Source organism: Erigeron canadensis, chromosome 2 (assembly GCF_010389155.1).
Source record: "Erigeron canadensis isolate Cc75 chromosome 2, C_canadensis_v1, whole genome shotgun sequence".
Lineage (NCBI taxonomy): Eukaryota > Viridiplantae > Streptophyta > Magnoliopsida > Asterales > Asteraceae > Erigeron > Erigeron canadensis.
Window position 1 is genome coordinate 28,579,606 of NC_057762.1, and position 25,391 is coordinate 28,604,996.

At 33.5% G+C, this 25,391-nt stretch overlaps 2 protein-coding genes across 2 annotated transcripts; one reads left to right on the plus strand and one right to left on the minus strand.

Moving 5' to 3' along the window:
- The first annotated feature begins 3,253 nt into the window (after positions 1-3,253).
- LOC122586366 (probable CoA ligase CCL9) lies at positions 3,254-6,869 on the plus strand. The gene is made up of 4 exons (XM_043758356.1): positions 3,254-3,562; positions 3,652-4,699; positions 5,643-5,746; positions 6,495-6,869. The coding sequence occupies exons 1-4, from the start codon at positions 3,368-3,370 to the stop codon at positions 6,711-6,713; spliced, it is 1,566 nt and encodes a 521-aa protein (XP_043614291.1). The 5' UTR covers positions 3,254-3,367; the 3' UTR covers positions 6,714-6,869.
- A 2,282-nt stretch (positions 6,870-9,151) lies between these two features.
- On the minus strand, positions 9,152-12,518 carry LOC122586872 (tubulin beta-1 chain). Its single transcript, XM_043758885.1, has 3 exons — positions 12,057-12,518; positions 10,721-10,990; positions 9,152-10,091 (listed from the first exon to the last, which is right to left on the minus strand). Exons 1-3 carry the CDS (start codon positions 12,448-12,450, stop codon positions 9,409-9,411), a joined length of 1,347 nt encoding a protein of 448 aa, XP_043614820.1. The 5' UTR covers positions 12,451-12,518; the 3' UTR covers positions 9,152-9,408.
- Positions 12,519-25,391: the final 12,873 nt, after the last annotated feature.

A 25,391-nucleotide genomic window follows, 5' to 3' on the forward strand; every position in this document is an offset into this window, starting at 1 on the left:
AATCTAAATAAAACCAAATAGTCAACACTCTCATGTGAATAAGAATTTAGTCTAATGGATATTTTTAAACTAATACCTAGCAAAAGTCGATTCTATCGAATATCTTTTGTTTATGAAAACCATATAAATTCCTTTTAATGAAATCTAATAACGTAATAGTATGTCGTCAAATCAATAATTAAACTTTTTAATGTTAAGTTTTCGAAACCAGCAAGGTTGGATAAGTAGTTTTTACTTATGTTGGTGTAGACAGAGGTCAAAGGATATTATCCTCATGCCTTGCAAGGCTAGAGGTCATTTCTATCTTAGATAGAATCTGGAAGCAGTCTCTCCACAACGTCGTGGTAAAGGTAAGACTTTCAATATCTCCCCCCCCCCCGGGTCCCCCAAACATAATCGATGTATTGAGACTTAAAATCAATGGAAAACGGTATTAGATGTTGAAAAAATATTAAGTTTTCGTATAAAATGTGATTTTACTTGTTATTAGTTTCCCTTATCTTCTTTTCACACCGTTTTCAACATTTTTTTTGGCTTTTTAGCACAAATCGGAGTCAATTACAGGGAAAATATTATAAAGTTCACTAACCGAACATTCTATGTTAAGTTATAAACCACTTCACATAAAAGTTATATCAATGTATATGACGCTTCTCTCTCCTTCTCTGCTTTAATGTCTGAATTACTCGAAAATGATGAAAGGTCTAACATATATTATCTAAGCTGAGTTTACATTATAGAGTTTCCTTAAAGAATAGATCCTCGATTTAAACTTTTCGATGAGAAACTTATGATGGATTGAGATTCTTTAAAGTTGAGGACAAATTTTTAGAAAAGTTTGAAGGTTTTGACTTTGGGATTAAAAGTAAAGATTCAAACATAGATTATGATGGATTGAGATCCTTTAAATTAATGAACAAGTTTACATAACCTGCCGACTGTCGTCTTTATTTTCTAAACTACCCTATTTACACTATATATTTACACCGCTTGACGTCATCACCACTTTCAATAGTCACCGTAACCACCACTACCATTGGCCGCCACAACCACATTAACATTGTTGTTATCATCGTCGTATTATGCAGTTACACTTCTGGTGTGTGTTACAATTTTGATATAGAAATTAGAAAGTTTGATGTCCAATTAGTATATATCCTAAAAACCGTGAATCGGTTTTTGTGCCACTTTCTTTAATTTCTTTTCTTCCTTCTACTATTTTATGCCCCTAAGCTCTAATACTCTTACAATGAAGATCTTCATCAGCTAACGATCATTAATCTTTGTTCGAGTGTATAACGGAAGTTACAAAAATTGTTGCAAGTCATGTCTTTTTTTCTAACATGGGGCTACGTCCTTTTCTTTAATGGGTCTTAACGATCGTTAAATGCTATTTGGGTTTGTAAATTGATGGATTGACTTATTTATTTAATTTCTTTTCTTTATTCTACTATTTATGCCCTTAAGCTCTAATACTCTTACAATGAAGGTCCTCTCATCAGCTAACAGTCGTTAATTTTTGTTCAAGTGTTTAACGGAAGTTACGAAAATTGTTGCAAATCATGTCCTTTTTTCTAACAAGGGGCTACTTCCTTTTCTCTAACGGGTCTTAAAGATCGTTAAATGCTATTTGGGTTTCTAAATTGATGGATTGACTTATGGCTTTGTAACTAATATTAAACATTAAACTTAATAAAGTCTGATTTTCCTATGTCCAACTTCTTTCACTTTTATGTTGTATGACAACTACAATTTAATGAAAGATCACTAACAATTTTGTAAATGATCCTAAAAGCATGTTATAAATCTTACATATTATCGCACACAATAAACGTCAAAGATACCCTATTAATTGTACATGCTACCAAATATTTAAACGTAATGTTTTCCAGGGAAACATCTGGATGCAATATCTCGTTTTTCCTAAGGGGAAATACATAAAAAAGGTAACCTATTTACCTAAAATTCCTAAAAAGGGAACCTATTTTGTTTTCGTTTATTTAAAGGATACAATTTTCATAAATATCCTAAAAGAGGAAGATCGTTAGTTTTAGACGCTAGTTAGCCATTAACATCGTTAGTTTGCTTACGTGGCATTACTAAAACAACTATTCATCTTCTTCTCCCCCTTTCGACTCCATCTGCCGGCCACCCCCCTGCAGCACCACCGCCGTTTGCCACCTCTCCCTCGCCGAAAAACAGATCTGGCAGCCACCACAAACAACCCTCTAGGGTTTTCTTTAACTTTAGACTCCAAATACTCCATAACCACCACTGCTCTGCCGCTGATACTTCTGTTCGACTTCCAGCTGCCACCACTCGACTCCATAATCTTTTAAAACAAAACCCATTTCTTTTCTCTTTAAAAACCTAATGTTTTCTCTTTTTCTTCTCTCTTTTCTTCCCGTCGCAGCCATGTACCGTCGTACTATCACCACCCCACGACGGTCCAAGAAGAAAGAGGAACGTTCAAGCTTCTAAACAGGTCGTTACAGATATGTCCATGCTTAGTTTTCATGTCGCAAACCCAAAAAAGTTTCTCACTTATTCCTTACCCTCCTAGACGATTATGGAGTCTAGTGGTGGCGGCTGGAAGTCGAACAGAAGCAACAGTGGCGGAGTAGTAGCAGCAGCGGCGGCGGAGCAGTGGTGGTGATGGAGTATTTGGAGTCTAGAGTTGAAGAAAACCCTAGAGGGTTGTTTGTGGTGGCTGTCGGATCTGTTTTCCGGCGAGGGAGAGGTGGCAGGCGGCGGTGGTGCTGCAGGGGGGTGGTTTCCGGCGGATGGAGTGGAAAGGGGAAGAAGTAGATGAATAGTTGTGTTAGTAATGCCACGTAAGCAGACTAACGATGTTAACGGCTGACTGGCGTCTAAAACTACTGATCTTCCTCTTATTAGGAAATTTATGAAAACTGTATCATTTAAATAAACAAAAACAAAATTGGTTCCCTTTTTAAGAATTTTAGGTAAATATGTTACCTTTTTATGTATTTTTTCCTTTTCCTAATAATCATAACTCAATAACTGGCATGCTTATATCTCGTGCCCACCTTAGTTAGAAAAAAAAAAAAGTTAGCTTCCACGTCGTACACCTTCCCCAATAAACACCTTCGCCGAACATAAACGGCCTCATCTTCATCTAAATACGCCCCCATCCTCCACACCCATTCCTCATCAGTCAATCATCAATCCTAATAATACAAGCCGCCTTTACGTACAATCCCTATATATATATCACCTTCCCCTCCATCTCATCCCATCATCATTCATTCCATTTTTCCTAACAATTTCATTTTTCTCCCATACACTTTCATTATTTTCATTTCCATCTCGTATCTTATACGCACAATCAATTAAAAAAAAAAATATGGAAACATTAACCGGATTACTTAAGCACATCGCCGTCAAATTCCCTGATCGCCGCGCCGTCTCCGTTTCCGGCAAATTCGATATCACTCATTCTCGTCTCAATGAACTAATCGATCACGCCGCTTCTTCACTTGTCTCTGCCGGTGTCAAACCAAACGACGTCGTTGCACTCACCTTCCCTAACACCATTGAGGTATATATCATATCTATACATATACGTATATTTTAAATTTTGTGTACATAGAATAGAGATTAATTTGATATAAATTATTTGTTTTGCAGTACTTGATCATGTTTTTGGCGGTTATTCGTGTCCGAGCGACAGCCGCGCCGCTTAATCAAGCATACACGGTCGACGAGTTTGAGTTTTATTTATCGGATTCCGAGTCCAAGCTTTTGCTCACAGCAAAAGAAGGAAACGAGGCGGCCGAGTCAGCCGCCTCAAAAATCGGAATCCGTCACGTCACGGCGTCGTTACAGGACGCCGCGTCTCGCGTTCTCCTTTCCACGGATTCCGAACTTACAAGTTCTGAACCAGTGGAAAATATCGTGAACGATCCGTCTGACGTGGCGCTTTTCTTACACACGTCAGGGACCACCAGCCGACCAAAAGGCGTGCCCCTGACTCAACGTAATTTGTATTCATCGGTTAATAATATTAAATCGGTTTACAAACTCACTGAGTTTGACTCGACCGTTATAGTCCTTCCTTTGTTTCATGTCCACGGTTTATTAGCCGGGTTGCTGAGTTCGCTCGGTGCGGGAGCGGCTGTCACGCTCCCGGCTGCCGGGCGTTTCTCCGCAACCACTTTTTGGTTAGACATGATTAAATATAATGCCACGTGGTACACCGCGGTACCAACTATTCACCAAATCATACTAGACCGTCATTTAGCCAAACCCGAACCAGTGTACCCGAAGCTCCGGTTTATCCGGAGTTGTAGTGCATCCCTCGCGCCGAGCATTTTGGCTCGGCTTGAGGAGGCGTTTGGCGCTCCAGTCTTGGAAGCGTATGCCATGACCGAAGCTACTCATTTGATGTGTTCCAACCCGTTGCCCGAAGATGGCCCACACATCCCTGGGTCGGTTGGGAAACCCGTGGGTCAAGAAATGGCGATTTTGGACGAAAGTGGTGTGGAGCAAAAGGCTGGCGCAAATGGTGAAGTTTGTATTCGGGGCCCTAATGTTACGAGTGGGTATAAGAATAACCCGGAAGCAAATAAAGCCGCGTTTTTATTCGGGTGGTTTCATACGGGTGACATTGGGTTTTTTGACTCAGATGGATACTTGCATCTTGTTGGCCGGATTAAGGAGTTGATCAACCGTGGAGGTATTATTTTGTTCACTTCATATATATACGTAATAAACATTAGAAATGTTACATAATGATTAGTACTATGCTAACATAGTTAGGTACTTACTATTTAGGATAGGTTTTTTAGGACAAGTTTTTTGCTTTTCATTATGGAAGTAATATTTGCGTGCATCTTATATCAAATGTTCGGTTATTTGGAGCGTTAGTAGAAGGATGTTTTAATATGATTTTTTTAAACGTGATGCTCAGATAATTTCTTTCGGAATGTAATAAGGAATAGCCACTTACTATGATTAGTCATTTTGTACTGATCATGAATCTGAATTTTCATATCAAAACCAAAACTAATGAGTTATATTAGATATGCTCAAAAATAGAAATTATATTTCTATAGATTATATGAAGGAATGAATACAGATCTTATATTTGGTTTTTACTCCATGAATTGCTGCCTTCTTTTATGTAACTTGTGGACCTTGATAAATTTGATTATGAATTATGACCAAGATTTTAACCCATGACTAAGTGGCGTTATAAGTTTGCCAAGTGCCAAAATAATTTGTCTTTTTGCTTTAAACATCTTTGTTTGGTTACGTGGGGTCTTTATAGGTATAGCCATAGAAATTAAAGGACCTAAAGTATGCCATATTCTATTACTTGTGGATCTCGATTATTTCACAGTCACAAAATTCTTGTTAAAGGAAGAATTAGTAATAAAGTAGTCCAACCAACGCGACATGTGACTTGGGCATTTTTAATTGGTTTGTAATATACAATATCTAATTATAAAGTAGATCACTTTGTAGTATGTTTAGTTGTTAGATGCCAATTCGGTCAAGATATAGTTAAATAATAACATAGTTTATTTGAAGGTGGTATGCTTGTCAGTAGTGACTAGTTAATCTATACAGAAATTGGCTTTATGTGTGATCGGTTTGTTAATATATTATTCTTACAGGAGAGAAAATATCGCCAATTGAGGTCGATGCTGTCCTTTTGTCACACCCAGATGTTGCCCAAGCTGTTTGCTTTGGTGTGCCCGATGAGAAATATGGCGAAGAGGTACAATACACCAAATTTATGACCTTTTTTAATTATACTGAATTTTAAATTCTTTCTATAAACATTTAGTTAATATTGGGAATTGGAGGTATAAGGCTCAAATGTGGACTCATGCAAAAAACATAGGAAAAGAAAATTACAACATAGGCCACCCGCTCGAGTTTATGTGGTGGTGGAATTAGACCTCGTGGATTAGTTGGCCAGAGGCCAGGAACCGCGATTACTAAAAAGAAGGAAAAAAATCAAAAGATTCTAACTTAAGAAGTTAACAGCATGTAAAGTTGTCATGATCTTTGAGCAACAATGGGTATCACATATGGATAACATTTATTCATTGTATGATTATATTCTTTTTTATATGCCGAAACAAAAAGATTTAGACTCTCAAACTGAATAATGGTCTTTCCAGAATCCTTTAAACGGAAAATGGGAATTTACCAACTTGTTGCATCATGTAAAAAGCTATATCCTGACGTGGATACGTCTTGTTCAACTGTACCTCTTTATGGTGGTGGTTGAATCTAGTTGAAAAGTTTGGTTACAACATCTATGTCATTGTTTGATATAAAAAAAAGGTTGTAAAAAGCATATATATTTGCACAATGCAGAAATTTTATTAAACATTGAAGGAAAAAGGTATCCTAGACTTCCTGACCCAGGCTTTTAAGCTATTACATGTGAAACGTTGCATTCCGTGTTTGAGTTAATGGCTTACGTATCTTATTAAAATGAAATTCGTGTGTTGCAGATAAACTGTGCTGTCATACCCAGAGAAGGATCAAACCTTGATGAGGAAGAAGTCTCGAGATTCTGCAAGAAGAATCTTGCTGCATTCAAGGTTCCTAAGAAGGTGTTCATCACGGATTCTGTTCCAAAAACCGCAACAGGGAAGATCCAAAGGAGGATTGTAGCAGAACACTTCCTTACTCGTATCTCCACCGCTAAAGTCCCCAAGTTTGGAGCTTAGATAGGGCAAAAAATATCAAGAAAAAAGTTAGATGTGTAGTACTTTATTGTTTGGTCAATTGGGTATCATTCTTTCAATATGTTATTTCAACTTAAGAGTTCTAGTTATGTATGAGTACTTGTTCTATAAAGAGAAAACTATAGCTTTTGTCATGAATATAGTTTCCGGTACTGGAGTTATTAGCTTTATGCTGAACAGTGAAATGATATCTTAATAAGAAATAGCATACTTTAACAAAAGAGTTTCCATGCACTTGGGTTCTTGTATTTTCCTTGACACTATGTTTAAATGGTGCTAACAGTGGATATAACACATATATGTGCATTTGTTTTTAATTAATCTGAATGCCAGCAAAGAGTTCATCACCTGTATGTCATCCTCTTGCCCAACCCAGATAGTGCGAACTATATTAGCCAACATCACGCTTTTTCCCGATGATTATTGAAAGGAAATAAAGATCTGGAAACACTCACAATGATAACACTCTCCGGCAACTGTTGTAAATACTACCAGGTAATAGCCAATCCCTGATTTATTTATGGACTTTTGTAAATGTTAAAGGTATAAAGTTGGTTTACAAGCAATAAGTTCTCTGGAGGTGATATAGACGTATAGTATCAACTGCAGATAATGATACCAGTTCAACTTCATCAGTCGCTGGAAATCACAAGATGTATTGGAAAAGGTCAATTGTTTTGGAATCATTTTTCATAGTTTCCTGATGCCGATTGGCTGGCATTTAGGAGTAACTATTTTAGTACTGAGTATACTTGTTAATGATGTATTGGAAAAGGTCAATTGTTTTGGAATCATTTTTCGTAGTTTCCTGATGCCGATTGGTTGGCAATTAGGAGTAACTATTGTAGTACCGAGTATACTTGTTAATACAAATCATTCGGTACTTCTTCTTTGAAGATTCATACGATCATTTATGCATCAAATCGTGTTAAACAAGCTTCAGATCAAACTCAATTGGCATTAATACCATTAACAATTGAAGAAGAAACCAGGCATTTAATACTCCATCAAACATTAGTAGATGATGTTAAGATACAATTTGTTCAGATTTTTGCGGTAACTAAATGCTTTCTTACAATCTGGTTGTGATCTTAATTCTTAAATTCTTTTTTTAAGAAAGGCAACTGTTCACACATCCACATATGGTCCGTGATCGGGGTAGAACCCTGATTGACGGGTCACCTCAGATACTACAGGGACCAAGGCCCTTGGGTTGTGATCTTATCTTTTAAAAGACAACATTGTCCCTTTTTGATTAAAGGGTTAATGCACCTGAGAGTCATTGATCGGATCATTCAACTTTGTTTTTTTATATCAAATCAAGTCTACCTTCAAATAAATTTTAAAATCATAAGTCATATGTTAAGAATAACCTGATTACCTCACCTCGGTAAGATTTAATGCAATGAAAGGTCATTGATATAAGATATAACAGTTGAGTGACCCAAATGATGAAAAAAAAAACCTGTAAGAATACTGACCCTCCAGTGCATTAACCCTTTTTTAGCTGGATATGATCTGGCTGTGATCAGAATGTCCCTTTTCATGCTAACTTCATTAGATGCTAATGTGTGAATAAACCAGTTAAATCAAAAGTGCAATCGGTTGCATTAACCAATCTTCTTCAAATGTAACCCAGTATTGGTATCCTTTTTCAATGAAGACATTCAGCTACGAATAACTGGTGCTTAACTGAGGTTCTATGTTCATGCCACTCACACTGTGTCAAGGTTAGCTTTACTTATTGATTTTGTCTAAAACAGGTCCTCTTGATTGATATCACTTTAGCAGTTAGCTGGAGCAGATTTATATGAATTTTAGTATTACATGACCATCATCTTAGCTTTTACATAAAAATTATCTTGCTTTCCATTTAACATGCATAATATGCTAGCTACAAGAAGTTTAGAACTGGTCATATGATGTTATCGGCATAGGAAATTGTAAAATGAATGATGATATGCAGGCTATCGGATGATTATGAATTATGGTTGTTATCTGTATACGATTTTTGTTGGTTGTATGTATATAAACTTAATGGTCAAACTTTAATTTTAACACAGTTTTCATGAACTAAAGTTAACTATTTAAAAGAGTTTGGTATGGTTTCAAACCATAGTTCACATTATAACTTACTTTATTAAACAAAGAACGAACTATATAAAAAAAGAGATCATATAAGTATATGCTTCATAAGTCTTTTGAACCCATCTGGCCATCTCTAGCTCATTGATATTTGCCCCACACAGGTATAAGTATAATTAACCACTAATCGGTCCAACTCTGCTATCAACAGATGCAAATGCAATAAAATGCATGAATACAGATTACAATCAGACACGATTTCAGCCATTGATCATGAAAGAATATAAACAAACTGAAAATTCACCACGTAATATGCAAAGGAACAAATTGCGGGGGACACAAAATGCAAGCAGGAAATTGACTTCAAACCATTACACAATCATCACGTCTCCAAATGGCATGACAAAAACCATAACATCTAGAATGTAATTAGGCTAAATTTCAAAATCATAGGTACTTGCTAAAAAAAACATTTCAAAGTAATAGCGAAATAGCTAATATCAACCAAATTGCATGCCACTAAGTAGGTGACAGAGACTTTATAAAATCCACACATATAAAGCAAAGACGTCAGCGAACAAACCCAAGAGACTCAAGCCTCCTCCTGAAGTTCTTCCTCTTCGTCTTCATAATCATACCCTTCCTCGTCAGCAGTTGCATCTTGATACTGTTGGTATTCAGAAACTAGATCATTCATGTTGCTCTCTGCTTCTGTAAACTCCATCTCATCCATTCCTTCTCCAGTGTACCAATGCAAGAAAGCTTTCCTGCGGAACATAGCAGTAAATTGCTCACTGACCCGTCTGAACATTTCCTGGATTGATGTCGAGTTCCCAATGAATGTAGAAGCCATCTTAAGCCCAGTTGGAGGGATGTCACAAACAGTGGACTTAACATTGTTGGGGATCCACTCAACAAAGTAGGACGAGTTCTTGTTTTGCACATTAATCATCTGCTCATCAACTTCTTTTGTGCTCATTTTACCACGGAACATGGCTGATGCTGTTAGGTATCTCCCATGGCGAGGATCAGCTGCACACATCATGTTCTTGGCATCCCACATCTGTTGGGTGAGCTCAGGTACAGTTAAGGCTCGGTATTGCTGGGACCCACGAGATGTTAGTGGTGCAAATCCAACCATGAAAAAGTGTAGACGGGGAAAGGGGATGAGATTGACTGCAAGTTTGCGGAGATCAGAGTTGAGTTGACCAGGGAAACGGAGGCAGCATGTCACCCCACTCATGGTAGCAGAAATCAAATGATTCAAGTCTCCAACTGTAACACAAACAGAAGTCAAGTTAAACATAATTTAGAAATCTCCGATTTTCAAGTTTTGGGAGACTCTGTGCAAACCTAATGGAAAAAAAGGGCATGACAGGAGGGTAGGGAAATGGGTCAAAACCATTGGTGGTTGACATGGATCATGTATAGGTTGCAACAGGCTGAACCAGGGCAGGATGACCAACAAAAAGTTTTGGTCCGTTATTATTAATGTCTTAATTTATGTTGATCAAACAATATTATCAAGAGAAAAGAGTATAATCTGTATATTCTAATGATCTGATTTAGAAGTTTGTAAGCATCAAAAGGGAGTTGGAGCAATGTTCAACTTGATCAACCCGTTTGACCCATCCCATTTATGGCCATTACTTACAATTTCACATGACTGTGGAAGATAAAACACACTCGAATTGACCCATTCCTAAGTTAAGAAGTCAGAAATGGCATCTCTACTAATAGCATTTCGCGTGAGAATGCAGAAAAGCATGATAAAGATGTGTTAAATGCATTAAAAAGTATTGAATGACAAACAAAAAAGATAAAGGGTCAGCAAGTATGATAAACAAAAATCTAATTATTTCAACTTTCGTAAACAAATATCACTCAGAAAGAAAGGAACTCACAGCTTGGTGTAGTGAGCTTCAGGGTTCTAAAGCAAATGTCATACAAAGCCTCATTGTCCAACACCATGCACTCATCTGCATTCTCAACAAGTTGATGCACAGAGAGCGTTGCATTGTATGGCTCCACAACAGTATCAGAAACCTTTGGAGATGGGAACACAGAGAAGGTTAGCATCATGCGGTCCGGATATTCTTCTCTGATCTTGGAAATGAGAAGGGTTCCCATTCCAGACCCAGTCCCACCACCCAAGGAATGGCACACCTGGAAACCTGAAAATAACCAAGAAAACCACGACTTAAATGCTACAAATGCTTTAAACATGCCACAGTAAACCATATCAAACACTGTTTTAAGAAAACTTATTATAGTGTTCAGTTTAAGAGGAGCTTTGCAGGCATAATGCTTATGCATTATAGGTAGAGTAAAAGACCTAGTACTTACATAGGAATAACTACAATAAAACACTACAGAGTCACAAATAATTATTAATTCTTCAGTTACTCAGTGAGGAGATAAAGATACTCAAATAGAAATTAAACAGTTAGATAGTAGCTTGACTGATAAATTATTAAAACAATCACACCTAATAGATTAATATGTGCAATCAAACCTAATCAAAATTCCAATTCACACACATCCATAATGGGTTAGAATAGTAATAGAAGCCAAATAACGTAATAAAAAAAGATGATCTAGTCAATCTACGAAATCATTAAAAAAAAGTGAATCCTATTTCAATAATTTAAAGACCTTAAATAACACTGATGTAATGGCATTAAGCTGAAACCTAACCTAAACAAGTACATGAACTGACTGTACGGCTAAATTTACATCTATCGGATTTGATTTCTCAAAAAATTTCCAGATCTGCAACACTTTCACTAAACAAGATGTAACACCTTCATCTATAGCAATCGTAACTAAACAAGCAAGCCGCGCAACTCACAATTACACACACAACAAGACTGCGTTTCAATTCAGAATTAACTCAAAAGCACTTAATTCTCTGTTAACCTTATATTTGACAATAAAATTAAATTAATTAACACATTACGAAAACACCTTCAAGTATCCTAATTCAGCTAAATAATTAAACCAGCACCAAACACACTCAATAATAATCCTATCCACCGCAATTCAGATCAGATTATTATGAAAACTAAACAGTAATAAAGTATAACACCTCTTATGTATAAAAATCAAATTCAGAAACAAATCGGATTCACATAAAACAAACACAGCAATCATCTCTCTATACAATTATATATATATACATATATATAATGAAATGAAATGAAAATGAAAAGATATATATATATATATAATTATATATACCTTGAAGACAATCACAATTCTCAGCTTCTTTTCTAACAACATCCAAAACAGAATCAATAAGCTCAGCGCCTTCAGTATAATGACCTTTCGCCCAATTATTTCCGGCACCGGACTGCCCGAACACAAAATTATCCGGCCTAAATATCTGCCCGTACGGACCTGACCGTAAACTATCCATAGTACCTGGCTCTAGATCCATCAACACGGCGCGTGGAACAAACCTACCACAACTCGCTTCGTTATAGTAAACATTCACGCGCTCTAGCTGCGTGTCGTTGTCGCCGTGGTAACGTCCTGTTGAATCGATACCGTGCTCGGCGCATACGACTTCCCAGAATTTCGCTCCGATTTGGTTTCCGCATTGGCCTCCTTGTATGTGTAGGATTTCTCTCATTTTTTTTTATTTTTTATTTTTTGAATTTTGAGAGAGAATGTGTGTGTGAGAGAGAAAAAAATAGAGACTCTGTGTGTGAGGGTTTGTGAAAATGTAACGGAGGGAAAGGGGTGTTTTAAAAGGGGTGAGGTAACGGAGATATCTGTTTGCCGTTAGATTTTTGGGAATTTAATAAACGGATATAGTGGCGAGAGTAACGTGCCGTTAGGATTTTTAAGTGGGAATTGTTTGAATTTTGAATTCTTTTGTATTTTACAATTTACAATATCAGATTATTATTATAATGAATAAACATTTGTTAATAGTTGTATATTATTTCACCATAGTGACACAAATTATGAAATTAACGAAACCTTTCATATACTATGTACGATATATCTATGACTTTATGAATTTTAATGTATTGGTAATATATAAAATTAAGTATGAGTTGAATTTTGAAAACGTATATATGAAGTGAGAGCAACATACAATAAAAGGTTGAAAGATGTAACTCCATTACTATTTTTAGAAAATGAGAGCACAACACACAAGTGACAGTAATGATGAGATCTTTGTATGAAAGCAAAGTACATATTAGGTAAAATGAAAGTTTCATTATCTCTCAATATAATCATTGTTTTCTTCTTTCACAATTTTGGACAATTTGCTATTTGCCAATTCTACAACTCTTAAATAAATAGGATAGGGATGATTTTATAGTAATTGTTTTTTTTCCCTTCTTATGTAGTTATGTGCATCGATTGTATACTAGCATGGTACCCGCGCGTTGCAGCGGATACCATTGACAATGTGTTCGATGTCGTGATTACCAAAAACAGTATCAATGAACAATTAATTAAGTGAGATACCACGATGATACCGTAGCTTCAATATCAACCAACAGTAACAAAAAAATACATGTATTAACAATATAAGTGGATATTCAATTGAAGTGAAATTGTAAAAATAGTTTGAATAGGAATGCATTTTAATTGGAATAAAGGAAGGACATTCTTGTACATTCGCATGGTTACATTTCAACATTTGATGAGAGAGAGTGCTATTTTTTTATATAATAGTATTGAAGATAAACATTTCTAATTACTTGTTGTTTTCAAATTATATGAAATTATGGATAGAAAAGAATATATTAGATATCTGATAGCTATCATGGACCAAATTCTTTGTCCAAACTATGCTTTTGAGCTTTTGATTTCGATTCTGTAAATAGCTAGGTTTCCTGTTTATTGCATTACGAATGGAGCGCCAAAGTCTCACATGAAATAGTTTATAGTCAAGAAGCGTTTCATATAGTTAAACTAATAAATAAATAGATCATATATCACAAGTCCATAAGTTTAAGCAAAGATCAATTATTTGAAGGAGAGGTTTCAAAAGTTAATTAGTTACATCATAGAGAGGTCTTACGTCCAAAACACTTGTGGTACGTTCATTTGGATCATTGGATACCATAGTTACAAAATGATTGCTAGTTTTTACTCGAGTTTTTTTTTTTTTTTTTTAGTTGTAAGAGCCATTGATTGTGTGTTTTAACACTCTGTTTTGACTTTTGACATACGAGTACTATGTCTTTATTGTAATACTAAATGCCATCGATGTCCAGGAAAGAGCGAGCCATTTTATAATTTTAAGGCCCAATAGCTAGGCTCGTGTCACTAAAGTGGGCTACTTTTACATGGCCCTTTCCCAATTAGAGTTACAATTTACAAGAACAAAGTTGTTACAAACTTTACAGGTACAACTTACAAGTTATATATAACCACACACAGGGTATCTTTCAAAAAGCAATATGCGTTTAATTTTTGTTCATTGTTTGACCTAAATTATATATATTAATGGCTACCATAGCCAAGAAAAAAAAACATTTTAAATTTTCATCTAAACCTTTAAAAATATAATAAAAATCAATCTAAACCATTAAAATACAAAGTTAAAGTCAAAGTTTTATAAATAAGGAAATTTAGAAGTTATATACAAATACATTAAACATGATTGCAAAATTAAACGTGAATGAGTCGTTTACAACATACGGTCAAATGGCTTCTTATTAATATAAGGCAAGTATATTTTTAGTTACAACATTCATGTTTTCCAACCACTACAAACAATATTGCATTTATTCACACTTTCAGGTGAGTGTAAACAAATTAAAAATTTTGTCACGCTTTTTAGTGTGTAGAAATATATTGAATTAAAAGTGTATGAAAATTTCTCCATACTAAAAAGTGTGTATAAATAAAAGTTCACACTTTTTAGTGTGAACTTTCATAGTTATTTTGTCACACCTCATTTGTTCACGGTAAGTTTTTTAGTTACCATTGACAAATGGAGTGTGACAAAATAATTATGAAAGTTCACACTAAAAAGTGTGAACTTTTATTTCTACACACTTTTTAGCGTGGAGAAATTTCCACACATTTTTAATTCAATATATTTCTACACACTAAAAAACGTGACAAAATTTTTAATTTGTTAACACTCACCTAAAAGTGTGAACAAATGCAATATGATTTGTAGTGAACCAACAAAGTGACAAAAAAAATAAATAAAAATGCATTTGACTTTAATGAGTACATCTTGAATGTTGACAACAACTTTTTGAAGAACGATAATTCTAAACAAGAAACCGAGGGTGAGGCAAACCTCAAATCAATGAAATTGCATAAGACTATCAATGTTAATGATCTAGGCGATGAAAAAATAACATTACATAAACTAATACTTTTTGTAAAAAAGAATAATTTGTAACTATTTATTTTTACCCTTTTTTCATTGAAGGATGAGGTTGATGGTGATAAGCTTTTAGATGATGCTAAGTTGCTAAAAAATGACATCTATATAATGAAAGATCAAGCATATATTCAAATCAAAATCATTACATACATCTAATATGTTATAAATTTGCTTATTAATATGTTTATCTAAAATGTATCTAATTCTCTATTATCTCAATTTCTTTTGTAGGATGAATTTTAATTGAGATTGATGATGATATTCACTTCATATATATAGTTTCGAACCTGGTCAACGACCGGGTATAGATCTAGTTTTTCTGGAGTCTAAGTATTGGTATCCACTGTCATAAGTGACACAAGTTCAATCATACCTTAAATAAACATATTGTAATTTGTTAAAAATATCAAATAACTATGGAAAACTGTGATATGACCTTCGCATCCAGGTATCATGCAATTTGCTTCTTATGAATGATTCAATTCTAAAATCTATATCGTATAGATTTAATTCTAATTTGTCCATCATTGATATACGGCAAAGTTGCATATATCTAAAGTCACTATAATTATATCACTTGTTAAATTGTCTCTCATATCAAACATTCACATGTTTACCCTTTTTGCCTGCAGGTTCGATTCGTCAATCATGAAAGAATAAAAGTAAAATATGCACAAATAATAAAGGTTTTTAGATTTGAATACACACGTACAAACAAATGAAAATAGACAAAGTTTATACACCTTTATTAATACTAAATCCCTCAATATGTACTTATATACGTGATGATCTTGATAACATAAAAAACCCTAGTTTAAAAATTAAAACATAAGAAATATTACCTAAAATCAATATCAATTCAAGCCAATTCAAAACTACCCCAAACCATATTACCACTAAAAGTGTCATATTTTGATTTCAAAAGTCTAATTTTTTCAACTTTGACTGTAAATAAAAATTTTTATATTAGATAATATTTAATGAAAGATATATATGATTTGATCGTGTTTTAGAAGTGTTTTCAATAATATAACTTTCATCAAATTTTATATAACAAAAAAAAAAAATTATATTAAAGATCAAATATTAAAAATTAAGACTTTGATTATTCAAAATAGAACACAGAGAGTAACAAATTAATCATCCCCAGTAATCAATATCCGCCCAATCTCAAAGCTGAGAAAAGCGTTAACACACGCGTACTTGACTTGAGCCGGAGACAGCGATTCAATATCTCATCTACTCGTTGCAATTGCTTTGGGCTTATCAATTCCCACATCACACACCCTCCACGCCAATTTCTTTAGGCCAGACCCGTAAAGATCCCTATCACCATACACTTGAACAGCCAACGTCATTAAATCCGATACATTATTAACTTCCAAATCATAATAGTTTTTAAGTTTCTCAATATCCTCATGTATTTTAACCCAGTGAATGTATAGTTTGGATTGGACAACAAGTCAATGAGGGATTGTGGGATGTAAGGCCACTGGGTTATTTACATGCTTACTAAAACTTGGACGCCATTCTACGTCGAGACCGACGATGAGATGGTCGAGACGGCAACTATGGATGCGTTCGATAATGGAGATTCATTCGTCGACCACAGCTGGTGTGTTGGTTACGATGGTGGTCGGCATCGATGTATGCTTATGGGGAGAGCGGAAGAGTATGAGTGTAATTAATCAAGAATGATATTTACTACTATTGTATTTAGTAGTGGTTTTGATATGATATGAAAAGGGTTTATAAACAGAACAAGATTATGTATAGCAATCATGAATTGACCAACGGTTTAAAGCTATATATAACACTCATTTGAAATTTAAAATTTGCAAAATTTTAGCCATAAACTACGGAGTATAAAGTTAAAAACTAAGAAAAATACTCGTACTGGTGAAAAAATAAGCCGGATGTCCGCCTCAGGTTTTTCCTTCTTAGTTCATACGTGATCATGTAATTTGGGTTTGATCCATACGGAGGTGCCTTATACTAAGACTGGTTTGGTTCCAAAAGGACTAGTGCTCAGCGCCACATCCACTGGCAGAACGTGAACTTCGAGGGAGGGTAAAACACAATTGATCGAAGTATTAAAAAAAGAAAATCTTCACCAAAAAAATAATAGATATAATGTGGGTATTTAATGTAAATTTGTAGGGAGTCATATGTCATATAATAATTCAATATAAGGGATCATAAGTGATAAAGTCCACAAAGTTAAAAACCAAGATAAAAAAAAAAGTGGATCCTAATTCAATACTTCATTTTTTTCACTCTCTAACTTTGAAACTCTATTTATGCTAGCTAAAAACAAAAATTTAAAAATAAAAAAGCAACGTAAAGCTCTTAGATTTTCATAGAAAGACGATTTAGTTTAGCTCAAATCTAGGAGTCACAACCCTCCTCCGTCTTCATTACGCTCCGCCAATGGCCACATCAACAAAAAATTATCCAAGTAAAGGTAATGATCCTTTTAAAACCAACTTTATACTAAGGACTACTTTTGGATCCAGCTTTTATTTAATTTTATACCTTTAAATATCTATTTACTTTTACATAATAATAATAATAATAATAATAATAATAATAATAATAATAATAAGAATAAGAATAAGAATAAGAATAAGAATAAGAACAATAACCATAACAATAATAACAATAATAATAATAATAATAGTTTTGCTATAGTAAGGGGAGTGAGACACAAATAGTATCACGACTTCCCATTAACTTCTTATGGGTGCTCCTACTTACACACTGGGAACTTTTCATTTACACATCGCTCATAGGCCTATTTTATGTGGTTCCCCCACTTTTGGTGATGAAAACACCCCATATGAAGTAAAACGGGGTAAAAAACGGTGTGTAAATAAGTTTGGATTTTTGCACTTACATGTCAGAGAATGACACGTTATAATCAACAAAACGGTGTATATTATTTAAAATGAAAAGTTTCATATAAAAACAAGAAATAAGTACTTTTTTATATATAAATGAGTTAAATACATAAAGTTCATCTGTATTTTTAGGAAATTATCAATTAACATCCCTCTTTGTTAAGATTTTGTAGAATCCATCTTTACTATACTAAAAGTGTAACACAACCGTCACCCCTTTTAACTCCGTTTAATTCTCCATCAATAAGTGTCTTGTATTATCCATATGCTGTAAAACGGGGTATTTTAATTAGTTGAAAACCTTATTATAATTTTTTATAACGAAAGTATAATAACATTGTATAAGCTAATAATACGGTAAAATCAAAATTTAGTTTTGCCCCTCTAATCTTCTTGATAACGTACGAAATCGTTGATATGAGCTTGTAGATGGCACAAAGCTTATTATAAGTTTTAAAAAAAAAATTTAATTACGGTAAAGTACTTGATATGTTAACATAAAAAACTCTTTCTAATCTCACGGTATAAGGTATTAACCTCCTGATAATCCCCTGTATTAACTGATACGTTTGACATTATGAATGTATACCTTAAATGAATTTTGTCGCATTTCACATTTTCACTATGGGAAATAACTTGTTAACACAATTATTTTCCAAACACAACCATAAATAATAAATCAAACACATATTAGACGGGACATTAAAACACAAAATATTACATAATACACACATCATTATAGTTCTTAGCCATTAAAACATAAAATATTACATAATACACACATCGTCATAGTTCCTAAAAAGTACGCATAACACATCATAATATATCACAATAATAGTCCTAAAAAGTACGCATAACATCAAATACATCGCATTCCATATATACATACACACGACTCACATGAGATATGAAACGAGTATGTAGGCCTAATAGGCCCATTCGATTGAAAGATGAGCACATATAATCCGTTTGACCCGTTTATACAAATGATGAACATAATTTGGCCCACCAGGACCATTCGTGTGAAAGACGGACACATACAACCCATTTGGCCCATGAAATATTAAACGATATGGATCTTTTGAATTTTCACTTTTTGCAAAGAATAATACCAGATCAAATTCTTCAAACGAACTCAAATTTTCACTTTTTGCAAAGAAGTGATGCAAATTGTTCTCGAGTAACTCAAAAAGTTGTTCATCTGTCTTCTTCTTTTCTTCATTAAAGAATTCCTCTGACTGATTGTTCAAAGAATATGTAATTACTATTGATAATTAATGAATGAACAAGCGACTAGAATTTCTAAAAAGTTAGAAAAAAAACTTACAAGTATAGAAGTGGTGAGACACAATCTTCTTACATCCACATGTCCCCTAGACTCTTCTTGGAAATTCAAGACCGCCGACTAACAATCAATAACAATGGCTTCCACATGCAAACCGTTCCTAAGATTATCTCTCCAAAATACTTGTCCGATGTGAAAACCACGTCCCTAAGATTAAACAAAATAAAAGTGAAAAAAAAAGTATTAAGGGCTGCAAAAGATTTCTGATTTATAAAAATATATAAAACTATAACTAAAATAAAAAGATGAAACTTACACTTCACCGGCTTCTTCATTTGAAAACATTTCGATGGCAAACACAACTTCAGATTGCTTCAACTTGTCTTTAGCCGGGGTGAGAAGTACCACATAATTAAGGAGAAAGCAAAGCTGCAAATGGTTTGGGAATACGTTTGAAAAAACTGGTTGCATAACAACTGGGCTTGAAGTTGAAGTTTCATTGACAGTAGGGACGGCCATATCAGTAGTCTTAGATTGCATTTCAACATTCTTTTCTACCTGATTACCAGTGGTAGAGTCATCTCGATCATTAGCCATAACATTCGACTCATCCAAATTAATTTCTTTCTCTGATTCTTTTTCTGTGATGCCTTGATCCACATAATCTTCAACAGTCCTTGTCACTTGTAAATTCACATCTTCAACAGCCGTTTCATCATCGTTACCACCAACTTTCAACATGGCTACGTCTTCAAACTCATTGTTAGCATTAGGATTCATAAAGTCAAGCCAATTACTACCTTCTTCATAGTTTTCTTCTTCAGCAGTTTGATAATCATTGTTTTCAGAATTTATCAAACCAACAACAGAACAAATCACCTTATCCACATTCACTTCTTTCTCTTTAAGCAAATCATCAACAAACCTTTTGTCCAATGAAAAAAGTCCGGCCATATTCTTTCGACTATCTAAGAAGAAATCATCGTTCCCGAACTTTGTTGATATTTCATTGAAGGTTTCAATCATCAAAGTCTTCATATCAGTGAGAACACTAAAATGGTTCTTAATGAAATCCAAGTAAAATCAAATATGATTCTACATAGGAGAGTACAAATTTCAAAATTTATAGCTTATACAAAATCATATATGATTTAACATAGAATAATATATTACCTTTTTCTCATTCAGTCTGGGTACCTTGTCATCCCCTTCGTTGTTACTTAAACTAATATCCAAACAAGGCTGCACAATTTCAAATGTGCCGAAGGATCCTTTTTTCATTTTCTCAAACCGCTCTTGCTTCTATGTCAGCATTAGTCCAATTCTTACAAATTAGATGTTTTCGGGTGATGGGTTGAGAATCAGACTTGGTAGAATCAAGATACAACAAATACAAAAAAAACAATGTTGAAAGAAAAATGCACTCAAATACATAACACCTATTCAAAATCAAATTTGATTTTAAGCATACAGTGTGAATACCTATTTGATTTTGTATATCACATTTATACAAAACAAATGAGTTCCATACAAAGAAACCTATTCAAAATCAAAATTAATTTTACTCATACATTGTGAAACAGTGTATAGCATATTTAAACAATCAAGTTTAGTACGTATCAAGAAAAATGCACTCACATATAGAAAACTGTAAGGTCCATTATACAGTTTTGATTTGGGATTTTCTACCCTCCAATGCACTTTACTATCACAAAGAATTCAGCAGCTCACCACACCAATCAATACTTTCAACCTTTGTTTCTCTCTGAATATATAATGCAACACATCCTTATCAAGAAGACTGTTGTTGTCACAAGATATCATTGTGTTGTAAAAGACCATCAGGAAGTTCATCTTGAACATGTGGTCAGCTTCTTTGGAAGTCATGATATCGGCAATAGTACAAGCTCTAATTCTTGTAATATCTAAGCCGATATCGGAGAATTGCTTGAACCAAACTGTTTCAAAATCTTCCAACTGGTTTAAAGACCTCAAAGGAACCCCATCAGACTTGGAAATCCCAAGGGCGTGAGATACAACATCTCGGCCACATCGAATTTCTCCTTTAGGAGTCCTGATCACCATGTCTTGATCTTTAAAAGCACTCACGATGTAATGACCAAGTTTCGGGTTGAATATGGTGATCGAGAAGCCAATTAACCCTCCAAATCCATATCTCGCAAACCATCTTTTTCTGAGATGGACGTAGTGACGACATCATTTTAGCGAAAGAAGCTGGGGCAGTCCTTATGACAATCGACAGTAAATGAGAACCAAGACGGTTCGAAATCTTTGGAGCTCTTTTTGAAGTTTCTTCATTATTATCTTCATCATCGTCATCATAGTTAGTCTGCTTCATTTTATTAAGCCTTGGCTTCTTAGGAGCTTTAACAAGCAAGTCAACAGTCTTGGTTGACTTGCCTTTCTTTTTTGATTTCAGTTCTGACAATGTGACATTTACATTATCTACAACATATATATATACTGAACATATAAAAATCAGAATAAGATATATTAGATAGATTATGCATAGTCAAATGTGAATGAAATATAGATAATTATACAAAACAGAAACCTCTAAAATAACAATACATAATCAAATATGATTCTAGGCATAAGGCCACAGGTAACTAAAACCTCAATACAACATCAAATTTGATTGTAGAAACAAAGTTACAAAACACAAATCTATAGAATCTACATACAAAATCAAATTTGATTTTACACATAGAGTTACAAAAACAGAAATCTCTAAAATCTCTATACATAATCACATATGATTTTAGGCATAAGGACACAAGTAACTAAAACCTCAATACAAAATCAAATTTGATTGTAGAAATAAAGTTATAAAATACAAATCTATAGAATCTATATACAAAATCAAATTTGATTTTACACATACAGTTACAAAACCAGATGTCAATGAAATCTCTATACATAATCAAATATGATTCTGAACATAAAAGTAAACAATAACAGATCACTTACATAGATATACATAATCAATTTTGATTCTACACATAAACTAAATAACACTACATAATAAGTGAATTGTAAGCATAGAATTAAAATTTTTAACAAATCCTAAAAAAATACACTAAAACCCTAGAAAAATCATATAAAATGGAAAAAAATATTAAAAAAAATGAATAAATAAAGATAAAATGTACCGGAAACAAAATTATAGTTGTCGAAATCTTCATCAACACTTTTCCGTTTTCTATTTGATGATTTCGACTTGGTAGCCATGATAAAAAACCTAATCGCCGATGGAAATGATAAAAGTGTATGGCGGTGACAGATTATCTCCGGTAGTGTACGTTTTACTGTATAATGGCCGGAGATAATGGTCGGAGTGAAAGAGAGAGGCAAAGCGTGTGTGTTTTACTGCGTGAATCTCCGGTTTCAATGTTTGTTTGTGTTTGCGTGTGTGAAAATGAAGTATTTTGGGGGGAAACGAAGTAGACGAAGGATGCGAAGGATATTACGATACTACCCCTCTGTGTTATAATTTTAATTGAAAGTTAAATGGAAATCTGAACCATTAATTGGTTTGATATAAGGCTAAGATTAAGCCCTTGAAATGCATGAGAAATTAAGAATTCAAATGAACAAAACATTATTATAATAATTAAGAAGGGTATGTTTTGACAAATCATACAAAGTGAAAGTATATATAGATCAATTTCGATGGACATATTTTAAATATAAATATCAAACTTTTGATATATAGATCAATTTTTTATTACTCAATATAGTAAATTTTAAACCATAATGAATTAACATCTAATATTAACGCCGTAAGTCAAGTCTCATGTATTGAATATGGACCTAAAATCTAGTTTAAGAGAAAATGTTAGGTAAAACATGCAGTACCTATCTTTGAAATTTACTTTTCATTTCTCTACATTCATACTAACAAAAAATATCGAATTGATTTTAAAAATTTTTTTTTTTCTAATATCTCTGTCATTACCAAATAATGGATTTTATTTATTTTTCAACTACATTTAACATTTCACTTAACTAAATGTCCGCATACAAAAATCACTCTAAGGTGATTACTTATTTTGGTTAATACACAAACATATAAAAGTTAAAATTGAAATCTTTCAACAACGATTATGTTATGATTAGTTTATTGTAAGGAAAAAAGTTAGGTAAAACATGCAGTACTTATCTTAGGTAAAGCAAGGAGGGATTATGTAAATTTCAGGGGGAGGTTATGTAAAATTCAGGGGGCAATGCATGTTTATCAAATTTAAAGGTTTAATTTATAACTTTTTTTAAAGTGGCAGTACCTAAGCTAAGGTACTACAGTACGGATCATTTTCCCTTATTGTAATTGATTTATATCGACTGAAATTCAACCTATATAGCAAATTTTGCAGTGATAATCTTTTATAAATAATTATTTGCCAACTTAACTAAACTATGACCATATTGAATTTTTAAAATACTATTTAATAAAACAAATGACTTTTTTTTTAAAAAAAATTTTCATTATTTGAAATACCAAAAATACTTTCTTCTTTAGTCACAAATTCAAAAATCTCCATATATTATACCTATAATACTCTATTACCCTTAAAAATAATTATACTACTACCTTTAACATTAATTACTTTTACATTCATTACCTTCGTCGCCCCCACAGTGGTTCCCACTACCGCCCCACTACGGTCACCGTTGCCGACACTACCGTCACCACCGGGTTGCCATTACCTTCACCACCCGCCGCTGCCACCATTACCGCACCGCCATCGTATTGTGTGCATAAGTCTAGTTTAACATAACCAAATGAGAAGTGATAAACGTATCATTATTTTTTTTATTTATCTACGACAATGTACAAGTCTTACTGTTGATAAAAAAGTTAGTAATACATGTTTGTGGTAGAAATGTCAAGTTTAACGGTACAAATATCAGTAAATCACTAGTTCACTACCATAACCAAACACAGGGGCGGACGCACATTCACGCGTGGGTATGCATTTCTATGGACTTTCAAACCAACAGAAAAAATTTGATATGTTAATTTTTTATACTTGAAATACATGAGGTGCATATCCCTCGAAAATACATTGCATACCCTCTTTTGTGCTACGTGTTTTTTGTGTTTGTTTCCAAGTAATTTAGTGACTCATCATCTTAAGTAGAACCCTTATATTTTAAGTTCTATTTTTTTTATAATAAGCCACTAAAAAGCAATTCATTATTGGTTGTATTAGATGTAATAAATTACTGATTTTGTTTATACTTGCATAATATATAATGCTTGTATTTTTTTTACATTATCTTTCACAAAATAATAGGAAACATGTGATTTCTTTTACAGATTATTTGAGAAGTTGATCGATTTTTTTTTTTGGTGTATTTGTGATCTAATTAACCGACTAATCATAATATTGTTGTTTTCGAACACTTTCACCATAACCTTTGATTTTGGCATTTGTGTAATTGTCATGAACTAGAAACATATCGTTTATAAATACTAGTTTCATAATACACACATTTTAAATAAGACATAGTATGATAAATTCTTTTCTTTTGTTGGATCAACAAACGTGTTACTAAAGCAACACAATTTTGTAAATCGTTTATGGGTAAAAACTTAGGTTGTTATCACATATAAATTAATTCAATAGTATAAACAAGTTGCTATCTATTCTCATTTTGTGTTTATTCGGTTTTATTAAAACATACTAAACAATCCAACCTAAATGTTAGAGTAAAAATCTGTAAATATTAAAATAAAATAAAAAGTTACGTAGAAAATGTATACCCAAAAAAATATAATTTATCGGAAAATGTTTTCTTATTTTCAAAAGAAAAAAATTTCTTATCAAAAAATGTATAACGGATTCCTAAATCCATATTATACCACCGAACATTCACCAAAACTCAATCAAAATAAAGGGAATGTACTGCATAGCGTGTTGCCTACTCATATTATACTGTTACATCCGTCAGCTCACTCTCTCACTACTGCTCCATCAACTTTTTCTCTGCAACCA

Excerpts from the sequence above, each read along its gene's own strand:
- LOC122586872 (XM_043758885.1), bottom strand. The coding sequence starts at position 12,450 with ATGAGAGAAATCCTACACATACAAGGAGGCCAATGCGGAAACCAAATC. Across the intron at positions 10,991-12,056 it reads GAATTGTGATTGTCTTCAAG|GTTTCCAGGTGTGCCATTCC; the intron begins GTATATATAATT and ends GGTTATTTTCAG. Across the intron at positions 10,092-10,720 it reads GAAGCTCACTACACCAAGCT|TTGGAGACTTGAATCATTTG; the intron begins GTGAGTTCCTTT and ends TTTGTGTTACAG.
- LOC122586366 (XM_043758356.1), top strand. The coding sequence starts at position 3,368 with ATGGAAACATTAACCGGATTACTTAAGCACATCGCCGTCAAATTCCCT. Across the intron at positions 3,563-3,651 it reads CCTTCCCTAACACCATTGAG|TACTTGATCATGTTTTTGGC; the intron begins GTATATATCATA and ends TTTGTTTTGCAG. Across the intron at positions 5,747-6,494 it reads ATGAGAAATATGGCGAAGAG|ATAAACTGTGCTGTCATACC; the intron begins GTACAATACACC and ends CGTGTGTTGCAG.